This window comes from Bombus affinis, chromosome 4 (genome assembly GCF_024516045.1).
Source record: "Bombus affinis isolate iyBomAffi1 chromosome 4, iyBomAffi1.2, whole genome shotgun sequence".
Classification (NCBI taxonomy): domain Eukaryota; kingdom Metazoa; phylum Arthropoda; class Insecta; order Hymenoptera; family Apidae; genus Bombus; species Bombus affinis.
This window is the reverse complement of record NC_066347.1, coordinates 806,718-826,431: the sequence shown is the minus strand read 5'-3', so window position 1 is coordinate 826,431 and position 19,714 is coordinate 806,718. Positions and strand designations below refer to the sequence as shown.

Genomic DNA, 19,714 nt, shown 5'->3' with positions numbered 1-19,714 from the left:
CTATGTTTACTACAAAAGATTTTTGGTATCTGAGAAAAATTTAAATACATATCGCTGTATGTTTATCGATTTCGTGTTATTATAAGTAATTATAACATTAAAAAAAATTATATTAAACGTAATTAAAGGTATCTACATAGGTATTTTCTCTATGGAAAAATTGATGTCTCGCCCATCAGCGAACCTTAATACGTAAGGTAAACGAATAGTTCCTGTTTGCAATGTGCTAGTTGCATGGATGGTAATCACCGTGGAGTTAAAGTTCGTCTAACAATAATGGTAGATACTATATGTCGAACATCTATCCTCTGGTCATATTATATGCATATATGCACGATGTCAACGATATCTTCGAGACAATATCTCTAATTGTAACATGTTTGTAAAACGATAACAAGATAATGTTACGATCGTATACAATAGTTAGGAAATTATTTTTAACCCGTTATGATTTACGGTGTGTAATGCCTGTAGATAATAGAATTTTAATTTTCTAACGGGAACATTAAAAAAAAAAAGATTGTCTTATGGGATTAATCGAGTTACTACGTTAACGTTGCTACAAATGCAATTAGAATTTCTAATAGTATTAATACTATTAATGCAAAATATTAATAGTTTCGTATAAATTCTACCATATTTTATCATATTTTTATATTTTAATTTTACAATCTATTTCTTCAACTCTTCCATTTCTTTCTATTTTAAAGTAATTATGATATTAAAAGTAAAGATGAACTAACTGAACTGTGCATATTTATGCATTTATAGAATATAGAATGAAATTAGAAAATGCAAAAATACATGAGATATTATTGGATGTCTACAAAAGTGTAAGCATCCACATAATAATTACAATTATTTATTTCAATAAACGAACAAATATCTAAAACCGTTGAATTTTTTATCAAGAGGAAAAATTTCTCTTAGTTACCTAAGTCGTTGTCTTCGCTTAAATTTTAATTTTCTAACGGGAACATTAAAAAAAAAGATTGTCTTATGGGATTAATCGAGTTACTACGTTAACGTTGCTACAAATGCAATTAGAATTTCTAATAGTATTAATACTATTAATGCAAAATATTAATAGTTTCGTATAAATTCTACCATATTTTATCATATTTTTATATTTTAATTTTACAATCTATTTCTTCAACTCTTCCATTTCTTTCTATTTTAAAGTAATTATGATATTAAAAGTAAAGATGAACTAACTGAACTGTGCATATTTATGCATTTATAGAATATAGAATGAAATTAGAAAATGCAAAAATACATGAGATATTATTGGATGTCTACAAAAGTGTAAGCATCCACATAATAATTACAATTATTTATTTCAATAAACGAACAAATATCTAAAACCGTTGAATTTTTTATCAAGAGGAAAAATTTCTCTTAGTTACCTAAGTCGTTGTCTTCGCTTAAATTTTAATTTTCTAACGGGAACATTAAAAAAAAAGATTGTCTTATGGGATTAATCGAGTTACTACGTTAACGTTGCTACAAATGCAATTAGAATTTCTAATAGTATTAATACTATTAATGCAAAATATTAATAGTTTCGTATAAATTCTATCATATTTTATCATATTTTTATATTTTAATTTTACAATCTATTTCTTCAACTCTTCCATTTCTTTCTATTTTAAATTAATTATGATATTAAAAGTAAAGATGAACTAACTGAACTGTGCATATTTATGCATTTATAGAATATAGAATGAAATTAGAAAATGCAAAAATACATGAGATATTATTGGATGTCTACAAAAGTGTAAGCATCCACATAATAATTACAATTATTTATTTCAATAAACGAACAAATATCTAAAACCAAGAGGAAAAATTTCTCTTAGTTATCTAAGTCGTTGTCTTCGCTTAAAAGAATGTACACGAATGAAGACGCGAGACTCATCGTCATGGTTCTAACTCCTAGATTAAGAATAGGGATTTATAATCCAAGAAAAAATTATAGAAATCCGTTGAAAAGCTGCTTTATTGTTTTGCGTACACGTTTTAAATAGAATATTTTTTACGAACGCTATGCAGGTCTCTTGCCTAATAATGCATTAATTCTCTTAAGGGATTTTCGTCGGTTTATCAAAACGCGGCGAACTTCTACCTCGCGTGAATTGCTGTTTAATAAAATTTACATCCTAACTATTACTACATGCTAAGTGGAGTCGTTCTAAACTCTCTTATGTATGCCAAGTTTACGAATAAAGGATCAAGCGGGAAGGAGCGAATTTATATGTGGTTAATTCGATAATAGGTCAAAGTTTAATAATTCTTTATCTTTATTGCTGACTTCTACAATGAATACATCGAATTCCAATATTATTTTTGAGTGAATTTCAGTTTTATGTGACTATGTTATTAGTTTTTATCTTCACATAATCATTTTTCGTTAAATTTTATTATTGATTTCTGGTGAATGAAGTTATGAATATATCAAATTCCAATTATGATATTATTTTATTAACAAATTTCTGTGTCATGTAAAAAATTATTTTGTTAGTATCAATATCATTAATTTATTCCTAACTTTTCATACGAATGTATCAAATTCTAACTATGATAGTATTATTAATAAAAATTGATTTCATGCGAATATTTCATTAAGAATGAAGTGCACTTTGTAATAATGAAAAGTATAATTTAACAAAAAGTAGCTTAGTATTTTAGTTAATAAGTATGTTATATTGCATTAAGATGTATACGACATACGTTAAACGTTGTGATAATTTAATAGCTAAAGATTGTGTGTAATCAACAGAAAGATAAGATTCGCCCACTTTTATTGTAACAAAGAACACTTACTACCTGCTTTCACAATATTACTAGCCTTTTACGTAAGAAATTCCGTATGGTGTATTGCGACAATATCCTCGCGAATATATCTAAAATTTCAAAATGCAAAAAACAATAGTTTCAATCAAAATAATCAAACACGATATACTTAAATATCTAAAAAATAATTAAATTCACCAAATTGAAAAATCGAGCTTTCCGCCAACGTTCAAATCTTCCAACTAGGTACGCTTGTAACGCAAGCTATAAATACTCGCGCGGTATAGAACATCGATATAAAATAGTAATTACTTATCCATGAATACCAACAAACCAAGAAAATACTACGACGTTTGTAACCTATAACGTCTTATACAATAAAAGTATTAAAATGAATTATTTTATAAAAAATTTCTAAAAACTAATTATTGACTAAACGATCGTTGGTTATTATAAAGTTATTGTAGATAATGTAATAAGCAACGAAAGAAGTTCGGCTTACCTTTGTTTTGAGCGATTTCCATCTGGTTCTGTTTGGAGAAATCATTGAGGTTATTTTGAAACGTGGATCCGGCATCAGACGTCATCGATTCACCTTTCGATATATGGATTCGATTTTGGATAAATGAGCGAAGAGAAAACAACTCGTCCGACCCGCCACTGCACACCTTGTCACGTTACCTCCTCGAGTGGAATTTCTGAGGATACCTATCGACCGACTCGTCGTACCTCGTGGCACAATCGAACTCATCGACCAATGGACGTAATAGACAATAGTCACGTGCAAGTTTCGACAATATATTAAAGGTAATCCATTGACAATGATATGTCTAATATAATATACGAATTTCTTTTGATTCCTTGAACGTATATCAATGTATTGCATACAACTCATCAAAACTTACCGACTAATCGTTTGAATGACGAATGTGTTGTTGACTGCTTACTAACTAGAATCATCATATGTCGGTTAATGTCGTATATAAATACGTAGGATGGCATTATTGTACATTGGAAGACACGAAACTGTCTTGAAAGAACTAAAACAACGATATTTATAGGTATTCTTACTATATCCCACAGCATTTAATAGTGATGTTCTTAATCATTAATTGTAGCATGTTTTCATAAATGCAGTACAATTACATAAAAGGATAAATGCATGGTATCTTCTTAGATCGACTTCACGTGCATCGACGTAAATAACGTTTGTAATCATACTATTGAAGACGTGCAATTTCCCGCGGATTTTGCATTCTCTGTTCTCTCTTACACGTGTGAACGTTAATTGCGAGAGTTGAAGGGTATTGAAAGATTAAGGTCAAGACAAATGGAACGTCGCATTAGGGCCAAGTCCGTTTTATGAGAAAACCTATACGTGATACATATGTACATGTACCAAAGGCGGAGCTGCATCGGTGGACGGTGCATGAAAAGATAAGAATTGTTGTCGACAGGGTTCACTGAACTTTATTAACATGTAACAATGAAACGGAAGTTATAGGACTTGGTGGACAAGAAATCTGGCGATCGCACGCGTTTAACGACCGTTCCCGGTAGACTAACGAGAAATTCAGTCAAAAGTCGAAAGGTTTATTTTTGGTTAGGTTGTCGTGCCAAAGGAGGACAACGTGGCCAATGTCGCATATGTACTAGTGGCGTCAAAACAATTGGCCTGACGACGTAAACGGCCTGCGTTACCGGGCCTCTGTTATTCTACAAGGTGACTAAAAACACATGATTACAAAACTAACATCTTTTTTCTTCTTTTTTTCATATTATACTTTATCAACGTTCGACTATACACATTTATCCCGTGATAATACTTCCCTATAGCCTCAAAAGACACTTTTTTTCTTATTTACCACACAACCATAGGGTACATACTCTCTCAAATGTCGGACAACGTTTAGAAAATCAAACATCGCCCAACTTCTGATTTCTTCTTTTTCTCCGTTAATTCGTCACGATACGATATATCGTGCTCGGTTATTGAAAATATCCTTAAATAATACGCGGTAAATGTCTCAAAAATAAGTATCGATACTCATTCCATTTTCATCTACATTGTACATTAGATCTTGCGTTACCGTAAACGATTCTATATCATTTATTTATGTGACAGTGCTGTTCAACTTCGACTCTAGGATGTAGAGAAGAATTCTCCCACTCTGTCGCATATGCTACGCATACACGCTACCAATATGAGTTTCTCGCCTATATCCGTTCGTTTTCAGAGAGAGTTAGAAAGAGAAAGAAATAATATTTGATCTCTTCCCCTTTTTCTTTTCCTCTTATAATATGACGACACGCAAAGGGGGACAAAGTCACATAAGGGGCCCCTCTCGTGGACAGCACTGATCTACGCGCACAGAATTCGCCGCGCAAACAGATCAGACGAGAGAGCATTATTGAGATACAATTCATGAATAAAGTATACGGCTAGGAATTACGTTTGCGTGGAATACGGAATAAGAGAGTTATTGCGTTATTTTTACAATGGCATATCAATGCATATCGATTATTGCGCATATGTTATTTGCCATGCCAAAGTACAACCTCGACTCAACGAAATCACGATCTGATTTCGAACCCGATGCTCTGAAGAAATTTAAAGAACCTCTCAACCAACATCTTCTCGTGTTGATCCCGTTTGGTGGCGAGATCAGCGATCTTGTTGGTGTACGCGCGGAATGCTTGCACGAGAAAATCGTGACACAACATCACATCGTTGTCCGCTAGTAATTTTTGAACATTTTTTCTTTCAACCGATTTGTCATCGGATTGACCGTCGACATTGTGTTCATCTCCGCGACAGAAATGATTCGTCGCCATAAAACGCAGGAGAAGATACGCGAGGAATCTACGATGACACCAGAGAGCCTCGTGATCGTTATACATGCAAATAGCACTGTCATTCGCGCGACATTCTTCCAGCCAATATGACAAAGAACGGAAATACGCTGTTTGATGTTGTTTCGTTCTCGACGAAGGAGTAGTCGCTCTGAATTCCGCGTTCGTTCTACCGAATAACCTCTGCAATTGATGCATGTCCTCTGTATCACTGATGTTCGATTTAACGTAAGCGAAGAGTTCCTCTTTCCATTGCTCCCCGACATCCGGGCACTTTATAAACGGTTCCCTCGGCAGTTCCTTTAATTCGAACATGTACTTATTCAGCAGGAACTGTCGATAGGAAAGCCCGCTATAATCCGATACGTGTCGTTGACACCATGCCAGCGAATTCTTCCATTCTGTCTCTAGAGTCGGATAAGCGAATCCACACGATTCACGAAGAGTCATTACATGACGCCTGTGACTCCAGGCATGATAGTTGCTCGCGTATCTATCCGCGCACGTAGTCGCTATATCCAGTTCCCTACAGAAGGGCGATTCCACCGATTCCGGATCGTAATGTCCATCCTTACTGTTTAATATGTACGACAATAACCACCGCCGATAGGCAAACGCCTCGAAACATTTCGGCTTATGATAAAGCACCAATCGTGAGAAGAAGAATTCCTCGGGTGCTTCCAACTTGTGGCTCCTTACTAACTCCCGACGCATATTCCAAAATGTCGTGACGTCTGGATTCAATAACAACGCGCCCAGTAACCATCTTGCTATTGTGCTTGGTTCCTCCCGTCTGTGTTTATTTTGCCGAAGTTCGAAGAGGCGACGATAAGCGTAGCAGTACAGTGGTTGCACGCACCAGGACGCCAACCCGAGACAGTCCTCCTGGTGGAATACAGGCGATTTGTTCTCATTGTCTTCCGCGGGAATTATTTCGAAACTCTTCCTGAAATTTCAAACGAGTCAACGCTTTACTCACGCGAATTCTCGCATTCTATCAACTGCTGCTGTAAAAAGTAACTTAAGAAATGAAAATGAAAAGAAATTTATATAACCGAATTGAAAAATTTTTATTAACCCTTCAATATCCTTCGGATCATTTTCGACCCAATTGCGTTTCTCTATTGTTAAGGAATTTTTTAAGTTTGAGCAAATTATACGAAGAGTAGGTTTTTTTCTAGTTTAATTTTTATACTACAATTTTTTTTGAAGCATTACAGCACTATATGCTTATTAAAATAAAAGATACGTTAGAACATAAAAATTCAAAGAGCTTATCAGTGTTAAATAGTATTCAATATAAATAAATACAGGTATAGCAATACATTTAAAAAATGTTTAAATTATATCTGAGAAGAAATGTTATGAATTACATAACAACATAAAGAATAGTTATAGGATAATGTAGGAATAGTACCACCTTTTAGATGTACGTATGTGTATGTTATAAAATTATATTTTTAACATATCTGAATTTAGTTTGATATATATTATCATTATTGGTTATTGGTATGTGGTATCCGTGATGCATACAGTTATAATACTTGCAATATACATACATGTTATAATATATATATATATAATGCACTTTTATACAGTAGAAAGAGAGAGAGAGAGAGAAAGCATGTTCAATAGTAAGTATTAAGATTTAATAATCGCGATGGCGCCAGTTTCCTATCGTAAATATCAGATACCAACATTGCTAATACTGTATTTACTATGCAAACCTTTTACAAAGCGTCGTATATGCTTATATCCGATTAAAATGTACAACGATGATGTTACGATATAATTTTATCAAAATTAAAACACGCTATGTGAAACGTTGCACCGTCTATACGATAAACACGTTAAGAGACCAAAATCTAAGGATTTAGTGGTACATTTCATAGATATTTTTAAAGACTCCGCCCTCGTAATGTATCTAAGAAAACACTCACAGTGACGGATTCTTCTTCACCACATTTTCGATGTCGGAAAGGATTTTCTCTGCAGCTGGGAAAATATCGTCTTGCATTGTAACCTTGTCACTATTATTCGTTACATGTCTCGGGAAATCAGGTATAAACCGATACACAATTAACCCTTCTGTTTCTCTCACTGCACCTTTCAATGCAGGCACGATGTAGCGTTTTTCTGCGGAAGTGTGGGGATATACTGCGATACTGTTTGAAGTTTACTGCAAGTCTCGAATGTTCGAAATCAAATGGCGCGAAATTATTACCTCTGAATTGTGCTAAGAAAATATTAAATCTACATATATTTCTCTTTCTAAGAAAACAAATTAAATAGATGTAATAATATAAACATGTAGCTTATTATTTTATTCGTAAAACATCTAATTAATATCTCGTTATATATATTTATAGAACAATGACTTATACTACTATTGATATCTATAGAAATATTAACGACAGAATACTCTGTCATACAATATAAGAATAACTGTTAAAATAATAACTTAATCGAAATAAAAACTTTCCCTTTTTAAAACAATAAGTAAATACATTAATACTCACAAAAGATATTTGTTTTAAAAAATGAAGAACACACTTTTTTTCATGCAAGTTTTACACTAATTGATTTTAACGTAATATTTTTATTTTTCAAAATTCGAAAGATATTAAACGTGAATTAGATAATCGATTGAAGTAATCGACATTCTCGATAAGTTCATGTCATAAGAACATAACTTAATGGAATACGACGAGGAGTCTCCGGCTATCAATCGGTATAACCTATACGTTACAAAGTTCCTCTTCATTTCATTTATAGCTATTCATCTTACCTTATAAGGAAAAACTCATTTAATCAGTAAACGCTTCGTTAACTGCATCTGAGGTAAAATATTTAAATTAAAACAATGTCTGATCCTCGTATAAGAACTCTAAAAATTAAGACTGGAGTTGTGAAACGTCTCGCGAAAGAAAAAGTCACTTACGAGAAAGAAGCAGCACAGCAACGTGAAAGAATACAAAAATTAAAGGAACAGGGTGAGAACGCTTGAAAAATGCAGTCGAAAGTTTTTTGTATTTTTTTGTTATTTCGATCCTTTCAATAGCTGTGTTATTTATTCAAACATTTTCATATCCTTCTTTTTTATTTTTCATTTAATACGCTGAAATATTTACTTGATTAAACAACTGATATATTACTCATTACTATTATAAAGTTCACTTTATTTCTATTTCTTTGAAGGGTAATAGTTATCTCACTTTAATTTTATTACAGATAAAGATGGTTATGATATAAAAAAGCAAGAAGAAGTACTTCAAGAATCTCTCATGATGATACCAGATTGTCAACGACGTCTTGTTAAAGCTTTCGAAGAACTTAAAAAAATTTTGGACACAGAACAAGATTTGAAAGAGGTTGAAGATTATATAGAAGCAGAAAAGGTATTGCAAGGAGCAGAAGCTCAACTTCCCAAAGAAGGAGAAATTATGGAGATGTGTTAAAAAAGCAAAGCCTATTGAGTTCTTTAAGACATTGTCGAAAATTGAAAGAACTATATTTTCATGTAAGATAATATAAGATTTGTAAACGAGTTAAAATAATCATTTCATACGTAAAGGAAGTGATAGTATTAAGGTATATTATATTTTTTGAAATTAAATAACTTGAAATTAAGAAATTAAGTAACTCTGAACAATTATGTTTAATAATCAAAGTCGTTTAGAGGATGCTACACAAAGTTGTAGGAATTCATGCTACAATATGTCTTATCCAATAGATCAGTCCATTTATAATGCCAATTATAATATGAATGTATATCAAAATATTGTTTATTCAGTTGCTATATCTGATAATGAGAATGCTACATCAGTAATTAACTTAGGAAGACGACAAGCTGACGAAAGGGATATTGAAAATTTTCTTCTAGAAATTGATCAATCTAATAATATAAATGACCAGAGAAATACCTACAAAAAATCTAAGATTGCAATAACTAAAAATGCTATAACATCAGCATACAAATTAAATGAGAAATTAAAAGTAATTTGTGCAGAGCTTAAAAATAGCCAGCATTTAACAGAAGAAGAATGGCAACAGAAGATAAGTATCTGTAATGCAGCAAAAGAAGAAATTGTTAAATTATTAGAGCCTATTAGGGATCAGAATTTTTGTAATCAATTAAAAAAAGACTTAGAAAGACGAAAGAAAAAAAGGTTGAGAGAAAAGATGAAAAAGGAAAAATGGAAAAATGAGAAATTAATGAGAATGGAAAGGAGAGCAAAAATGCATGCACAAATTGACTCGTGGATTAGGAAGGAACAAGCTGTAATAGAGAAAGAAAAGCAAGAAGAAAATTTACGTAAAGATGCTGATATGATTTTATTTGATGTTAGAGGGAAAAGAACTGATGCTAGGAAATATCTTGGATTGTTACAAGAATTGCGAAATTTGCGAAATGTTAAGGCCAATATTGCCAGAGCTAGAGGGGAACATTTATCTTCAGCAGCAGATAAAACATTTAATAATATTATTGGTATTCATTTGTAATAATTATTTTGATAACTATATTTGATAATTACATCGTAAATATACATATTTTTTTAGCCAAATTAACAGAGCAATGGTCGATGCTTGATCGTGAGTATTCCATAGAGGAACAGGGTTTAAGATTAATGTTGAAAAATGATAATGAAGAAAGAATTGAAAAACAAAAAAGGAGTCTGTTTGATGAGTGGGAAAAAGTATTATTTGGAAGAAAAATAACATCTGATCAATATAATATAGATTTAACCAAACTAATTATTATAAGGTAAAAGTAACTATTATCATAATTATATATTATTACTATTTTCATTACTACAACTGCTTTATTTTTAGAACTGCTTGGGATAAGTATATAAGTACAGACAGCAATGCATCAGCAATACCAATTGGGTGGATAATGCCTGATGAGCCATCCTCTGCTGCCTGGCAAAAATGCTTAAAAAAAGAAGTTTCATGAAATAAACTCATAGTATGCAATTGTAGATTCTAGATTGTGGAAATAAGTAAAATTTGATATTGTCTTAATAATTTATATTATACAAATATAAACAATACACATTATACGCATTTAAATATGATATGATTTAAGAAAAATAAACGCTTCTCTGGTCTACTGTATTTTAAGTATTTATACCCAGAGTTAATTAAATATATCATGATTTGAATGTTCTTTAAAACTGAAAGCGTGTAATGTAATGTTTCAATTTTATTAAAATACATATTAAAAGCACGTATAGATTTTGTTATGATACATATATCACATTGTATTAAATTATATTCATGCTATACTTAAAATTAAATTTTTTTGAGCTGCACTTGAAGGTTCCAAGGCCTGGACATCTTTCGCTGGTGCAGGAAGTATATTTTCCGCAGCAGACAATATCATATGCAATTTTCCTTGTAATTCTGATAATGCTAGTATTAAATTTTCTTCTTCTTCTAATTTCGCCGCTAAAATGCTAAACATTTTTCGCGGTTCTGCACCAAGTTCGTCCAAATGATCTTCATAAACATCTATTAAGAAGTCGATTTGTGAATAAAATATATACTTTTCGAAACAAGTGCTTTTTAAACAGCAGATATAAAAAGGAAAAATTTACAACATACCCATTAATACATTAGCTACATATAATAAAACTCTTCCAAATCGAATATTTCCTATATGTCTATTCAGAAATTTAAGAATATTTACAAGAGATTTGCCATCTCTACCGCTAAGAGCTTGTTTTAAGCCCTGTCTTCTAATAAGTTCCTGCATAAGTGCAACCGTAACATGTGGTACTTTATTTACCACATAACTGGACATGACACAATCTAAAGCTTTTGAATATTCGAACTTTCTTAAACAGGTATCATGTTTGGACATAATTTCTTTCGTTTCTTCATGCACAACAATATCTACTTGAGGTGTATGTAAATTTTTTCCAGAGCGTCTGTATGAAACCTTCTTACATTGCAGTTTTTCACTTTTTACTTCTTCCTCTCTTCTTCTCACAGAAATTAAACCATCAACCATACCAGCTACTATTGTTTCATCATTTGGCTACAATTATAAACTGCATGCAAACTTTCGATTTGTGATTAAGAATACAAAGTATAATGCTATTTTATACTATGATTAAAAATATAAAATGTAATTTTCTTCTTACACTAATTCCTATACTAAGAACTGAATTGGGATAATCCAAGGAATGAACAGTTTTATATGTTCCAGAGTCATAAATTTTTACATGTCGATCCAATGAGCCAGACAAAATCCTGTGTCCATTTGAAGCTATTTTTAAACACGTTACAGTTTTATGATGTTGGGTAATTTTGGCAAGTAATCTGCCACCAGCAAGTGCATCCCAAACTCGAATTTCTGTCCCACCTGTTCACAATTAGGAAAATATAATTAAGTGTATATGTGAAACACCTTTTTATTTAAAAAATATTATATTTTATCAAAATCAAAATAACATACCTGCAGATAAAAATATTCCACCAGAGGGTAAGAATAATAAACTTTCAACAGGAGCTTCATGGTTTACATTAAGAATTTGTTTGTTTGTTCTTGTATCATACATATATATATGTTTGTCATAACCGCCAGACAATAATATGTCTGTAGAAATAGGACTAACGGCACCAGCTCTGATATAATCTGAATGTTCATTAAAGGATATTATTTGCTTTTCACTTGGTATATCCCAAACAGCTGCAGTCTTATCATCAGAAAATGAAGCAATATGAAGATTATCTGCAGTGAAGAAAGTTCTATGTATAGCAGCTTTGTGCCCAGAAAAAAGTCGAAGAAGACTTTTTGTGTTGACATCAAAAAGCCTAATTACTGCTTCTTCACCACCAGCACAGATTAGCTTGCCATCATTACGAAAGGATCCACCATAGGCAGCTTCTTTGAATCTACTGAGATTTTTTGTAACTAATTTTGTAATTGGATTGTATACTTGCACTCTGACTGAACAGGTAACAGCAAAATAATGTGGTTCTACCGGCGAAAAATCGATATAATCGATTGGCCCAAATTCTTTAACTAAAACAGGAGCCTGTAGAGCAAATGACACAATCACATTTTTATAAATTTCAATTTCACAATACCTTTAAATAGTTTATTTAATATATAAATAATCGTAAATACTAGTTACTTCTAGGTTAAGTTTTGTACACGTGGGAGCATCATGAATAAACAATACTATATGATTATAGAAAACTTAAAATTGCCTTTGTTGTTACAACATACTTACACTATACTTTTTCCAATATATACTATCCGGAGTAAATTCAGAGTTTGGTCTTGCGAATACTTTAGTATTTATTTTCTTAAAGGACGTCATTTCTTTCAAAATGTCAGCTGTAATAAAATTTAGTAGAGGGAGTAAACTTCTCCTGTTGACAACTGATGGAAGGTGCTCCGTTCGATTTTCCTGACTATCTAAGAATCTATTTCCCTGTTACAATCATTAAATACAGAAACTTCTGAGAATCATTTCAGAAACATTTCGAACGATATGTTTAGAAGATTTCAGTGTGCTTTGTTAAATCTACTATGGTTTTGCTGTTCGTTTCAATATGGCGATGGTTAGTTGCTTAGTGCTTGAACGGTACCTTTGCTTATAATGAATTTCGTGGCTTTTCTTTCTATTCCCTTCTGTTATTTGAATACGAAACCTTGATGTTCATATTATTAACCATAAGTACAGGCAATTTATATAATTATGAAGCCGTGCATCTGATAAAAAGAAAGGATTTCATCCGAAAAGTTTTGCTTAAACAGCACGATAGATTCGGCAATTTGCCGTCCTATTAAGGTTTGTTATATCTCATAAATAATCTCAAAAATGTAGATATTTATAAACGTATCTGACAATCCTCGGAGTCGGGAAACTTATAGTATTTTATAAAGTAAGAGAAGATTTTGGAACCCTACTTCTGTTTCAGTCAAAGAAGAATTGCTGCCAAGATAATTTATTATTTCACTATATACCAGCCAAGTAAATAAATTTTGTATGCAAGAACATTTAAATATTCTAGTATACATTAATAAATAAATTATAAGATTGTGACATAATGGCTGAAACACAGCGAATGGCTGTTTATGGTAGACATCCTCCTTGTGCTAGTGGAAATCGTTTAGAAGAACGTCGTACTAGAAGGTAAAGGAATATTACAGTACAAATTAGTTATAAAATATCTATTCTAATTTATATTATAAATTACTATTCTGAACAATCTATAATGTAAATTAATTTTTTAAATTTAGATTAGCCTTAAGGTTGGAAAGAAATCGAAAATCAGATAAACCAGATGATTTTATATGTTATGAATCAAGTGATGATGAAGCAGAGACTATAAGTGAAGGAAAACAATTTTTAAGAACTTCCTTTAATTTTGTGGATTATGTACGTGCAAGAGAGACAAACACTAGAGAAGTGAGAAAAATTAATCAAGAATATGGATTTCGACACATATTGACTCATGATTTATTTAAAGAATATTCGGTTAGCTTAAATAATATGAATAAAGTCTTTTGTTCTCAATGGTTAAGTGATAGGCAAGTAGTATTTGGTACAAAATGCAACAAATTGATGGTTTATGACGTAGCAACTCAGAAATTAGACCAAATACCATCTCTACATGGAAGGCAAATTAATCCAGGAGGTGGTGCTGTTCCTGAGCAGCAATGTGGTATACATTCTGTTCAAATCAATCCTTCTAGGTATATGAATAAGACATTTTGTATTCAAATTTAAAATATATAGTTATGTTAGTATAACTTTTATTTATACTAACTTTGTAGTTCGTAATTGTAACTTACAGGACTCTCCTATCAACTGGGGCAAGAAATAGTAATGAAATAGCTATATATAGGCTACCAACATTAGATCCTGTTTGTGTAGGAGAAGGTGGTCATAGAGATTGGATTTTTGACATGTGTTGGCTAGATGATGAATTTTTAGTTTCTGGTTCTCGAGATACCAAAATGGCTTTATGGCGTATAGATAATGATCTTGCTGAAGCTCCTGACAAAGCAGATGTGCCAACACACAGGTTGTATTACATAAAATACAAGTAACAAGTATATATTGTGTGAACATGTTACATTGTTTTATTGTTATTAGGTTGATTCAACCTGTATCTGTTAAAGAATGTAGATCTGCGCAAAAAGTACGTGCGCTTGTCTTTAATAGAACTTACAAAGAAATTGCTGCTATCACTCTGAATAATTTCATACACATCTGGTCTGCTGAGACTTTTAGACAAAAAATATCTAGAAAATTACCAGTTTGTCAAGAAAATGTTTGCCTTGCTGTACAAGATGATGGTGTTTATGCCGTAGGATGCCGTTCTTATACTTTACTTTTAGATGCAAGAACTGTGCAACCTATAAAAAGAATACCTTCACGGTACATGAATTAATTCTAATTTCTTCAAATTTGTTAAAATGTATATGATCTCCACAAACTATACTAAATCATAATATCTTTTCTATAGGTATAGTGGTTGTGGAATCCGATCAGTTAGTTTTCAAGGTTCCGTTTTAACAATTGGAACAGGCTTAGGAATGATGTTCTTTTATGATGTGAGGGCTCAAAAGTATCTCGAGTCTTCAATTAATTCTAACAGAATTGTTGTATTAAAAGCATCAAAGGGATACGTGGTATGTTCTGTTTAGAAATATACAAAAAGCTCAAAAATATCGGGTTAGGAATTCTTTTACAGGATCAGGAATCCCGAAAGTATCTCGTGACATAAGAACGTCAAGAAATTTCCGAAATTTCAAATAGCCGAAGCACGTTTTGAAATAAATATTGTTTAATATAATCGCAAACTGGAGTTTTTGAATTTTATAATATTTTAGAATTTTACATATTATTAAATCTTAATCAAAATTCTACAATTTTTACTTTTAGAAAATAGTCTAATACAAATACTTTTGATCTATGGTTGTATCGAGTAACATTTATCTTGAAACATATTTCGAGTATACTTACGGGATCCTCATATGACTGAAACGTCGGGTATTAGAGATTTTAGATTCTCGCTAGGACATCTATTTTTTGTGTATGTATATTTAAGTTGATCATTTTTGTGTAAATATAATATTTATTTTTATGATAATTTTAGTTTCCTGATGAAGAGTACATAGATGGATTTCAAAATGTGAAATATACACCTGCTATATATACTCATTGCTATGATGGATCAGGAACTCGATTATTCACAGCTGGTGGACCTCTTCCCGTAAATCTATATGGTAATTATGCAGGATTATGGCAATAAAGGTAATTTTAATTAATTAAAGAACTGCATCGATTTTTACGTAAATAATAAGTTGTACATTTAACTAAACATTATTAAAATTTTATCTCAGGAGGTATATACACCTAATCTAGGTTTAAGAAACGTTTTCTGGTCATTATCATATTTTATTTTCATGTTTGCATAATTTCACTCCTTTTCTATTTTATTATCTAACGAACTAAACAAAAAATTTTATTTATGTATTAAAATTTTAAGATACTAATATATACTTTTCAAAAATTTTGATACTTTACGAACAAATGAGAAAGTAGAAAAAGATAATAGGAGCATTTTATAATTGAAGGTGTATATATCTCGACTGCCTGAAGAAATAAGTGATAAAAATAAAGATATCCGATTTTTTTATCATTTCAATCATATATTTAATACTGAAAGTGAATTTGATTGAAGTGTCTCTTATTAATTAACTATATCAGCACCTGCGTATGCAGTGTGGAAAAAGCCAAATTTAATGTATTATATAAAACCTTGTTATGTAATTTAAAATTGACTCATGATAAATAATAATCCTACGATTGATTTTTTATGAGTGTCTCATTTTATGATCTTATTACTATCTTATTGTAAAGTTGTTAAGCTAATTTCGTCTTTTAGTATAAAATTTTGCTCTAGTATTATTTACTGTATATGAAATTGAACAAATTATTGTATGAAAATCTCATAAAAAACCATACCAATGAATATTGAAGAAAAGTACTTTAAAAATTGCGATTACTAATTTAAATCTTTGTATCATCTGCATACAGTGTGACTTTTAAAACCACTTTAATCTGTGTTGTACATTTCTACATCAGTACAATAGAAATGAAAATTTAAAAAGTAATCAACGAATAACACTGCAATGAACATTAAGTTTCTCAGATGCAATCTATCAAGTTGAAATTTTAATACTGGCCTTAGTAGAACAATATACAATGAATATTTGTTATAAAAAAACTTATTTTAGAAAAACAATATCTATTAAAGCCTTTATAATGTATTTCTGTATTACATAATAGAATGTGAAACATATATAATTTTAATCAATGCATGGATTATAAAGCAATATCTTTTAAGTGTATATGGCAATTGTTAAATGAAATGAATTAATCGTTTTGTTAAATGAAATTTAAAAAATATATATTTAGTTTATTATCTTCCAAATATTGATTTCTTTGTAACATTTTTTATTAATAATATTATAAATATAAAATTTTAAATCTATTAATTGTAACAATCTGTATTTTAGATATGCAAAGATACAGTGGAAATATTTTAAATTGTAATTGCTCAAATTCAATCAAATTGATTATTCATATATTGTATATTTTATGATACAAAGGTATTAAAAAACATCAGTGCATAGTTGCAGTTACAAATAATGGTCCACAACCTGTGATTAATGTGTTTCTTGTATACAATTCAAAAAATGTATTTGAACAAACTACAGTCTGTTCTATAAGAGTATGTAGGCAATATAATTGTTAATACACATTTATTTCATATATAATAGGTTCTATTCTCCTAATGATTATTCTCTTTCACATTATCTTGGCATGTGAGACAAAAGTGTATATATTTTTCAAAAGCAATGAACTAAAGCTGTGAATGTTAAAAGACAATTTCCTTGGAGTTTATACTTCATAATAGACTTTTTGTTTACATAAGAAGCTTCTCACTTATGCATTAAAAGCGTTGAATTTTTAGAAAAAATTGATAAATCACTATGTCTTTCTTGTGTTTTTATAATATTGTATCCATTTTTTAACGAACTATGAAGAGTTATGTAAGTATTTAGCTATACTTATTTAAAATTCATTCATTCACTTACTTAAAATTCATTTTCTATTCCTTTGGATGAAAACACAGGATGATCGTATCAAATCGTTTTACATATAAAACACTTCATCTCGGAAAGCTCTGTTCTTTTCAGCAACACGAACGAATCTGAGAGACTTTAAACTAACACGTAGTAGAGAAAATTATTGTATTGAGATTATTGAAACCTATTTTTCATCAGGTATTAATCTTCATAAATATCGTCTAAGTCTATATACTCTTGTAAGACAGACTGTACTTTTAATGAATGAAGTATTATTATAATGATGTTAATTGTGCATAACTACTTTACACATTTGATTGTAAACAGACTTATATTTGATTTTTGGAATGAAGTATATTCGAATTTTGGTGTACTTAAGTCTTAAGCGATGAAGTGAGTTCACCATTATGTTTGTCACTGTCAGATATATTTTAAATTTGTTGGTGGTATAAAACGATGCAAGTGCATTTTCAATACTTAGGATAGAACTAACAGATCAAGAAATTGTTGACGTGTAAACAATAAGTAATTGAATTATTAATATAGCACAATGAATATATGTCACCAAACTATATTCTGTGTGTTTTTACATTAACAAATTATAAATTGTTGGCATATAGTCATTCATAAAGTCATTGCATTACATAATAAATAAAAATGTGTGTTGTATTTATAAATTCATGATTAGACTGTACGAACATGTATATGATTATGCATAATGAACGAATACATTGAATACATTTTAACACGATTATCAATATGTACTTTTACTACAGATATTACAATCAAAATATTATGAAACAATGCTACAAACTACTAATAATTTTGTTCCGTAGTAGTTTCGTGTATTTCAGGATATACGTTTTAGCAGTGATTATTAAATGTAACTCGTAAAATTCACTGTTTTTCATATAAAATTTTTAAGTAACATTGAGCAGCTATTGTCCATGTTAAAACGTCCTAATTTTCATACTAACGTCACTTAAGCGAAACAAATCTAAGTATCGTGTATTTTAACTAAAATAATGCAATAGAAACAGTATAAATAAATAATTTTTATACTTAAACTATATGTATAAGTTACATAAAAGTTTTGTACAGGTACAATCACTGCATCACTGTATCAGAAAACATTTTTTCGTATATCATATTTATTAAATGAATATCACGAAAAAGATTTGAGAAAATATTATAATATATTATAGTAACCTCTACAACTGTTCTTATATTTTTTAATAATTGTTTTTGTTCTTTATCAATTTTTTTTTCTGTAAAATCTATCACGTGTTAATGTGTTCTTTTTTTGTATTATAAGATCATAAGTTTATCATGTTTATTCTGTATGGTTATGTTTTTATTAGATCTGTAGCAAAAGGTTCTTTCAAAAATTATTTATGACTTACGTTAACAATATACGGGCAATATATAAATTGCTTATAAGCTCGTTCAAAATTTTGTTAAAAAAAATTGCGTTCTTTATTGTTAAAAAAAATATCCAGTGCAATTAATATATGTATAAAAATTTCTCATAAACTACAACTAGATTATCCTTGTTTTTTGTTACTAATTAAAATATTGTAACAATTATAAGTAAATATATACATTTTCCTAGAATAAATTATATTACCAAGCTACGTTATTTTTTTTCCGTACTTTTATTTAATATATTAAATACTAAATATTTCTTACAGGCAGTGCTACTTGATTGGTGAACAAATTGCACTAATTTTATATGTGTGCGTGCGCGTGTGTGCATTAAATAATCTATGTAAATAAATATGTCAAATCATTAATCACAATTGCGTTTATCAGTTTTTTCTTCTTTAATCGCACTAAAGTGAATATTAAGAGAAAGAGAGACTTGTCTCATTACAAATAATTTATTAATGTTATATATATATACTATATATATATATTTATATATATATATATATATATGTATCA

At 30.3% G+C, this 19,714-nt stretch overlaps 6 protein-coding genes across 8 annotated transcripts in view; 3 read left to right on the top strand and 3 right to left on the bottom strand.

Moving 5' to 3' along the window:
- Positions 1-4,086, bottom strand: part of LOC126915460 (GRAM domain-containing protein 2A-like) — a 76,299-nt gene extending 72,213 nt beyond the window's left edge. For both annotated transcript variants that reach the window (XM_050720173.1, XM_050720174.1), the window contains exon 1: positions 3,296-4,086. In XM_050720173.1, coding sequence (XP_050576130.1) covers positions 3,296-3,380 — 85 coding nt within the window. In that variant the 5' untranslated portion in view covers positions 3,381-4,086. The remainder of the gene's footprint in view (positions 1-3,295) is intronic.
- A 151-nt stretch (positions 4,087-4,237) lies between these two features.
- On the bottom strand, positions 4,238-7,782 carry LOC126915467 (protein prenyltransferase alpha subunit repeat-containing protein 1). The gene is made up of 2 exons (XM_050720183.1): positions 7,587-7,782; positions 4,238-6,592 (listed from the first exon to the last, which is right to left on the bottom strand). The coding sequence occupies exons 1-2, from the start codon at positions 7,661-7,663 to the stop codon at positions 5,368-5,370; spliced, it is 1,302 nt and encodes a 433-aa protein (XP_050576140.1). The 5' UTR covers positions 7,664-7,782; the 3' UTR covers positions 4,238-5,367.
- Positions 7,783-8,326: 544 nt separating this feature from the next.
- On the top strand, positions 8,327-9,280 carry LOC126915479 (tubulin-specific chaperone A). Its single transcript, XM_050720197.1, has 2 exons — positions 8,327-8,639; positions 8,878-9,280. The coding sequence occupies exons 1-2, from the start codon at positions 8,510-8,512 to the stop codon at positions 9,102-9,104; spliced, it is 357 nt and encodes a 118-aa protein (XP_050576154.1). The 5' UTR covers positions 8,327-8,509; the 3' UTR covers positions 9,105-9,280.
- Positions 9,281-9,297: 17 nt separating this feature from the next.
- Positions 9,298-10,762, top strand: LOC126915473 (programmed cell death protein 7). Its single transcript, XM_050720187.1, has 3 exons — positions 9,298-10,135; positions 10,207-10,411; positions 10,480-10,762. The coding sequence occupies exons 1-3, from the start codon at positions 9,301-9,303 to the stop codon at positions 10,601-10,603; spliced, it is 1,164 nt and encodes a 387-aa protein (XP_050576144.1). The 5' UTR covers positions 9,298-9,300; the 3' UTR covers positions 10,604-10,762.
- Positions 10,763-10,834: 72 nt separating this feature from the next.
- LOC126915463 (U3 small nucleolar RNA-associated protein 15 homolog) lies at positions 10,835-13,031 on the bottom strand. Its single transcript, XM_050720177.1, has 5 exons — positions 12,891-13,031; positions 12,110-12,692; positions 11,796-12,016; positions 11,254-11,689; positions 10,835-11,160 (listed from the first exon to the last, which is right to left on the bottom strand). Exons 1-5 carry the CDS (start codon positions 12,978-12,980, stop codon positions 10,925-10,927), a joined length of 1,566 nt encoding a protein of 521 aa, XP_050576134.1. The 5' UTR covers positions 12,981-13,031; the 3' UTR covers positions 10,835-10,924.
- A 275-nt stretch (positions 13,032-13,306) lies between these two features.
- LOC126915464 (DDB1- and CUL4-associated factor 12 homolog) lies at positions 13,307-19,569 on the top strand. Of its 2 annotated transcripts, XR_007710200.1 has the most exons (8): positions 13,307-13,454; positions 13,585-13,799; positions 13,907-14,362; positions 14,464-14,694; positions 14,766-15,050; positions 15,139-15,304; positions 15,558-15,708; positions 15,772-15,921. XR_007710200.1 is itself a non-coding variant. In XM_050720179.1 (7 exons), the coding sequence occupies exons 2-7, from the start codon at positions 13,714-13,716 to the stop codon at positions 15,925-15,927; spliced, it is 1,380 nt and encodes a 459-aa protein (XP_050576136.1). In that variant the 5' UTR covers positions 13,307-13,454; positions 13,585-13,713; the 3' UTR covers positions 15,928-19,569. The 2 variants fall into 2 exon arrangements, 1 of the variants encoding a protein (XP_050576136.1); XM_050720179.1 differs by lacking the exon at positions 15,558-15,708 and having other exon boundaries at positions 15,772-19,569.
- The last annotated feature ends 145 nt before the right edge of the window (positions 19,570-19,714 follow it).

What these genes read in the sequence shown, in the direction of transcription:
- LOC126915467 (XM_050720183.1), bottom strand. Translation starts at nt 7,663, where the DNA reads ATGCAAGACGATATTTTCCCAGCTGCAGAGAAAATCCTTTCCGACATC. An exon ending in GTGAAGAAGAATCCGTCACT is followed by an intron (nt 6,593 to 7,586) that starts GTGAGTGTTTTC and finishes TTGAAATTTCAG; the next exon opens with GAAGAGTTTCGAAATAATTC.
- LOC126915479 (XM_050720197.1), top strand. Translation starts at nt 8,510, where the DNA reads ATGTCTGATCCTCGTATAAGAACTCTAAAAATTAAGACTGGAGTTGTG. An exon ending in ACAAAAATTAAAGGAACAGG is followed by an intron (nt 8,640 to 8,877) that starts GTGAGAACGCTT and finishes ATTTTATTACAG; the next exon opens with ATAAAGATGGTTATGATATA.
- LOC126915473 (XM_050720187.1), top strand. Translation starts at nt 9,301, where the DNA reads ATGTTTAATAATCAAAGTCGTTTAGAGGATGCTACACAAAGTTGTAGG. An exon ending in AACATTTAATAATATTATTG is followed by an intron (nt 10,136 to 10,206) that starts GTATTCATTTGT and finishes ATATTTTTTTAG; the next exon opens with CCAAATTAACAGAGCAATGG. An exon ending in ACCAAACTAATTATTATAAG is followed by an intron (nt 10,412 to 10,479) that starts GTAAAAGTAACT and finishes CTTTATTTTTAG; the next exon opens with AACTGCTTGGGATAAGTATA.
- LOC126915463 (XM_050720177.1), bottom strand. Translation starts at nt 12,980, where the DNA reads ATGACGTCCTTTAAGAAAATAAATACTAAAGTATTCGCAAGACCAAAC. An exon ending in TGGAATATTTTTATCTGCAG is followed by an intron (nt 12,017 to 12,109) that starts GTATGTTATTTT and finishes AATTGTGAACAG; the next exon opens with GTGGGACAGAAATTCGAGTT. An exon ending in TTCTTAGTATAGGAATTAGT is followed by an intron (nt 11,690 to 11,795) that starts GTAAGAAGAAAA and finishes TTATAATTGTAG; the next exon opens with CCAAATGATGAAACAATAGT.
- LOC126915464 (XM_050720179.1), top strand. Translation starts at nt 13,714, where the DNA reads ATGGCTGAAACACAGCGAATGGCTGTTTATGGTAGACATCCTCCTTGT. An exon ending in GAAGAACGTCGTACTAGAAG is followed by an intron (nt 13,800 to 13,906) that starts GTAAAGGAATAT and finishes TTTTAAATTTAG; the next exon opens with ATTAGCCTTAAGGTTGGAAA. An exon ending in AAGCATCAAAGGGATACGTG is followed by an intron (nt 15,305 to 15,771) that starts GTATGTTCTGTT and finishes TGATAATTTTAG; the next exon opens with TTTCCTGATGAAGAGTACAT.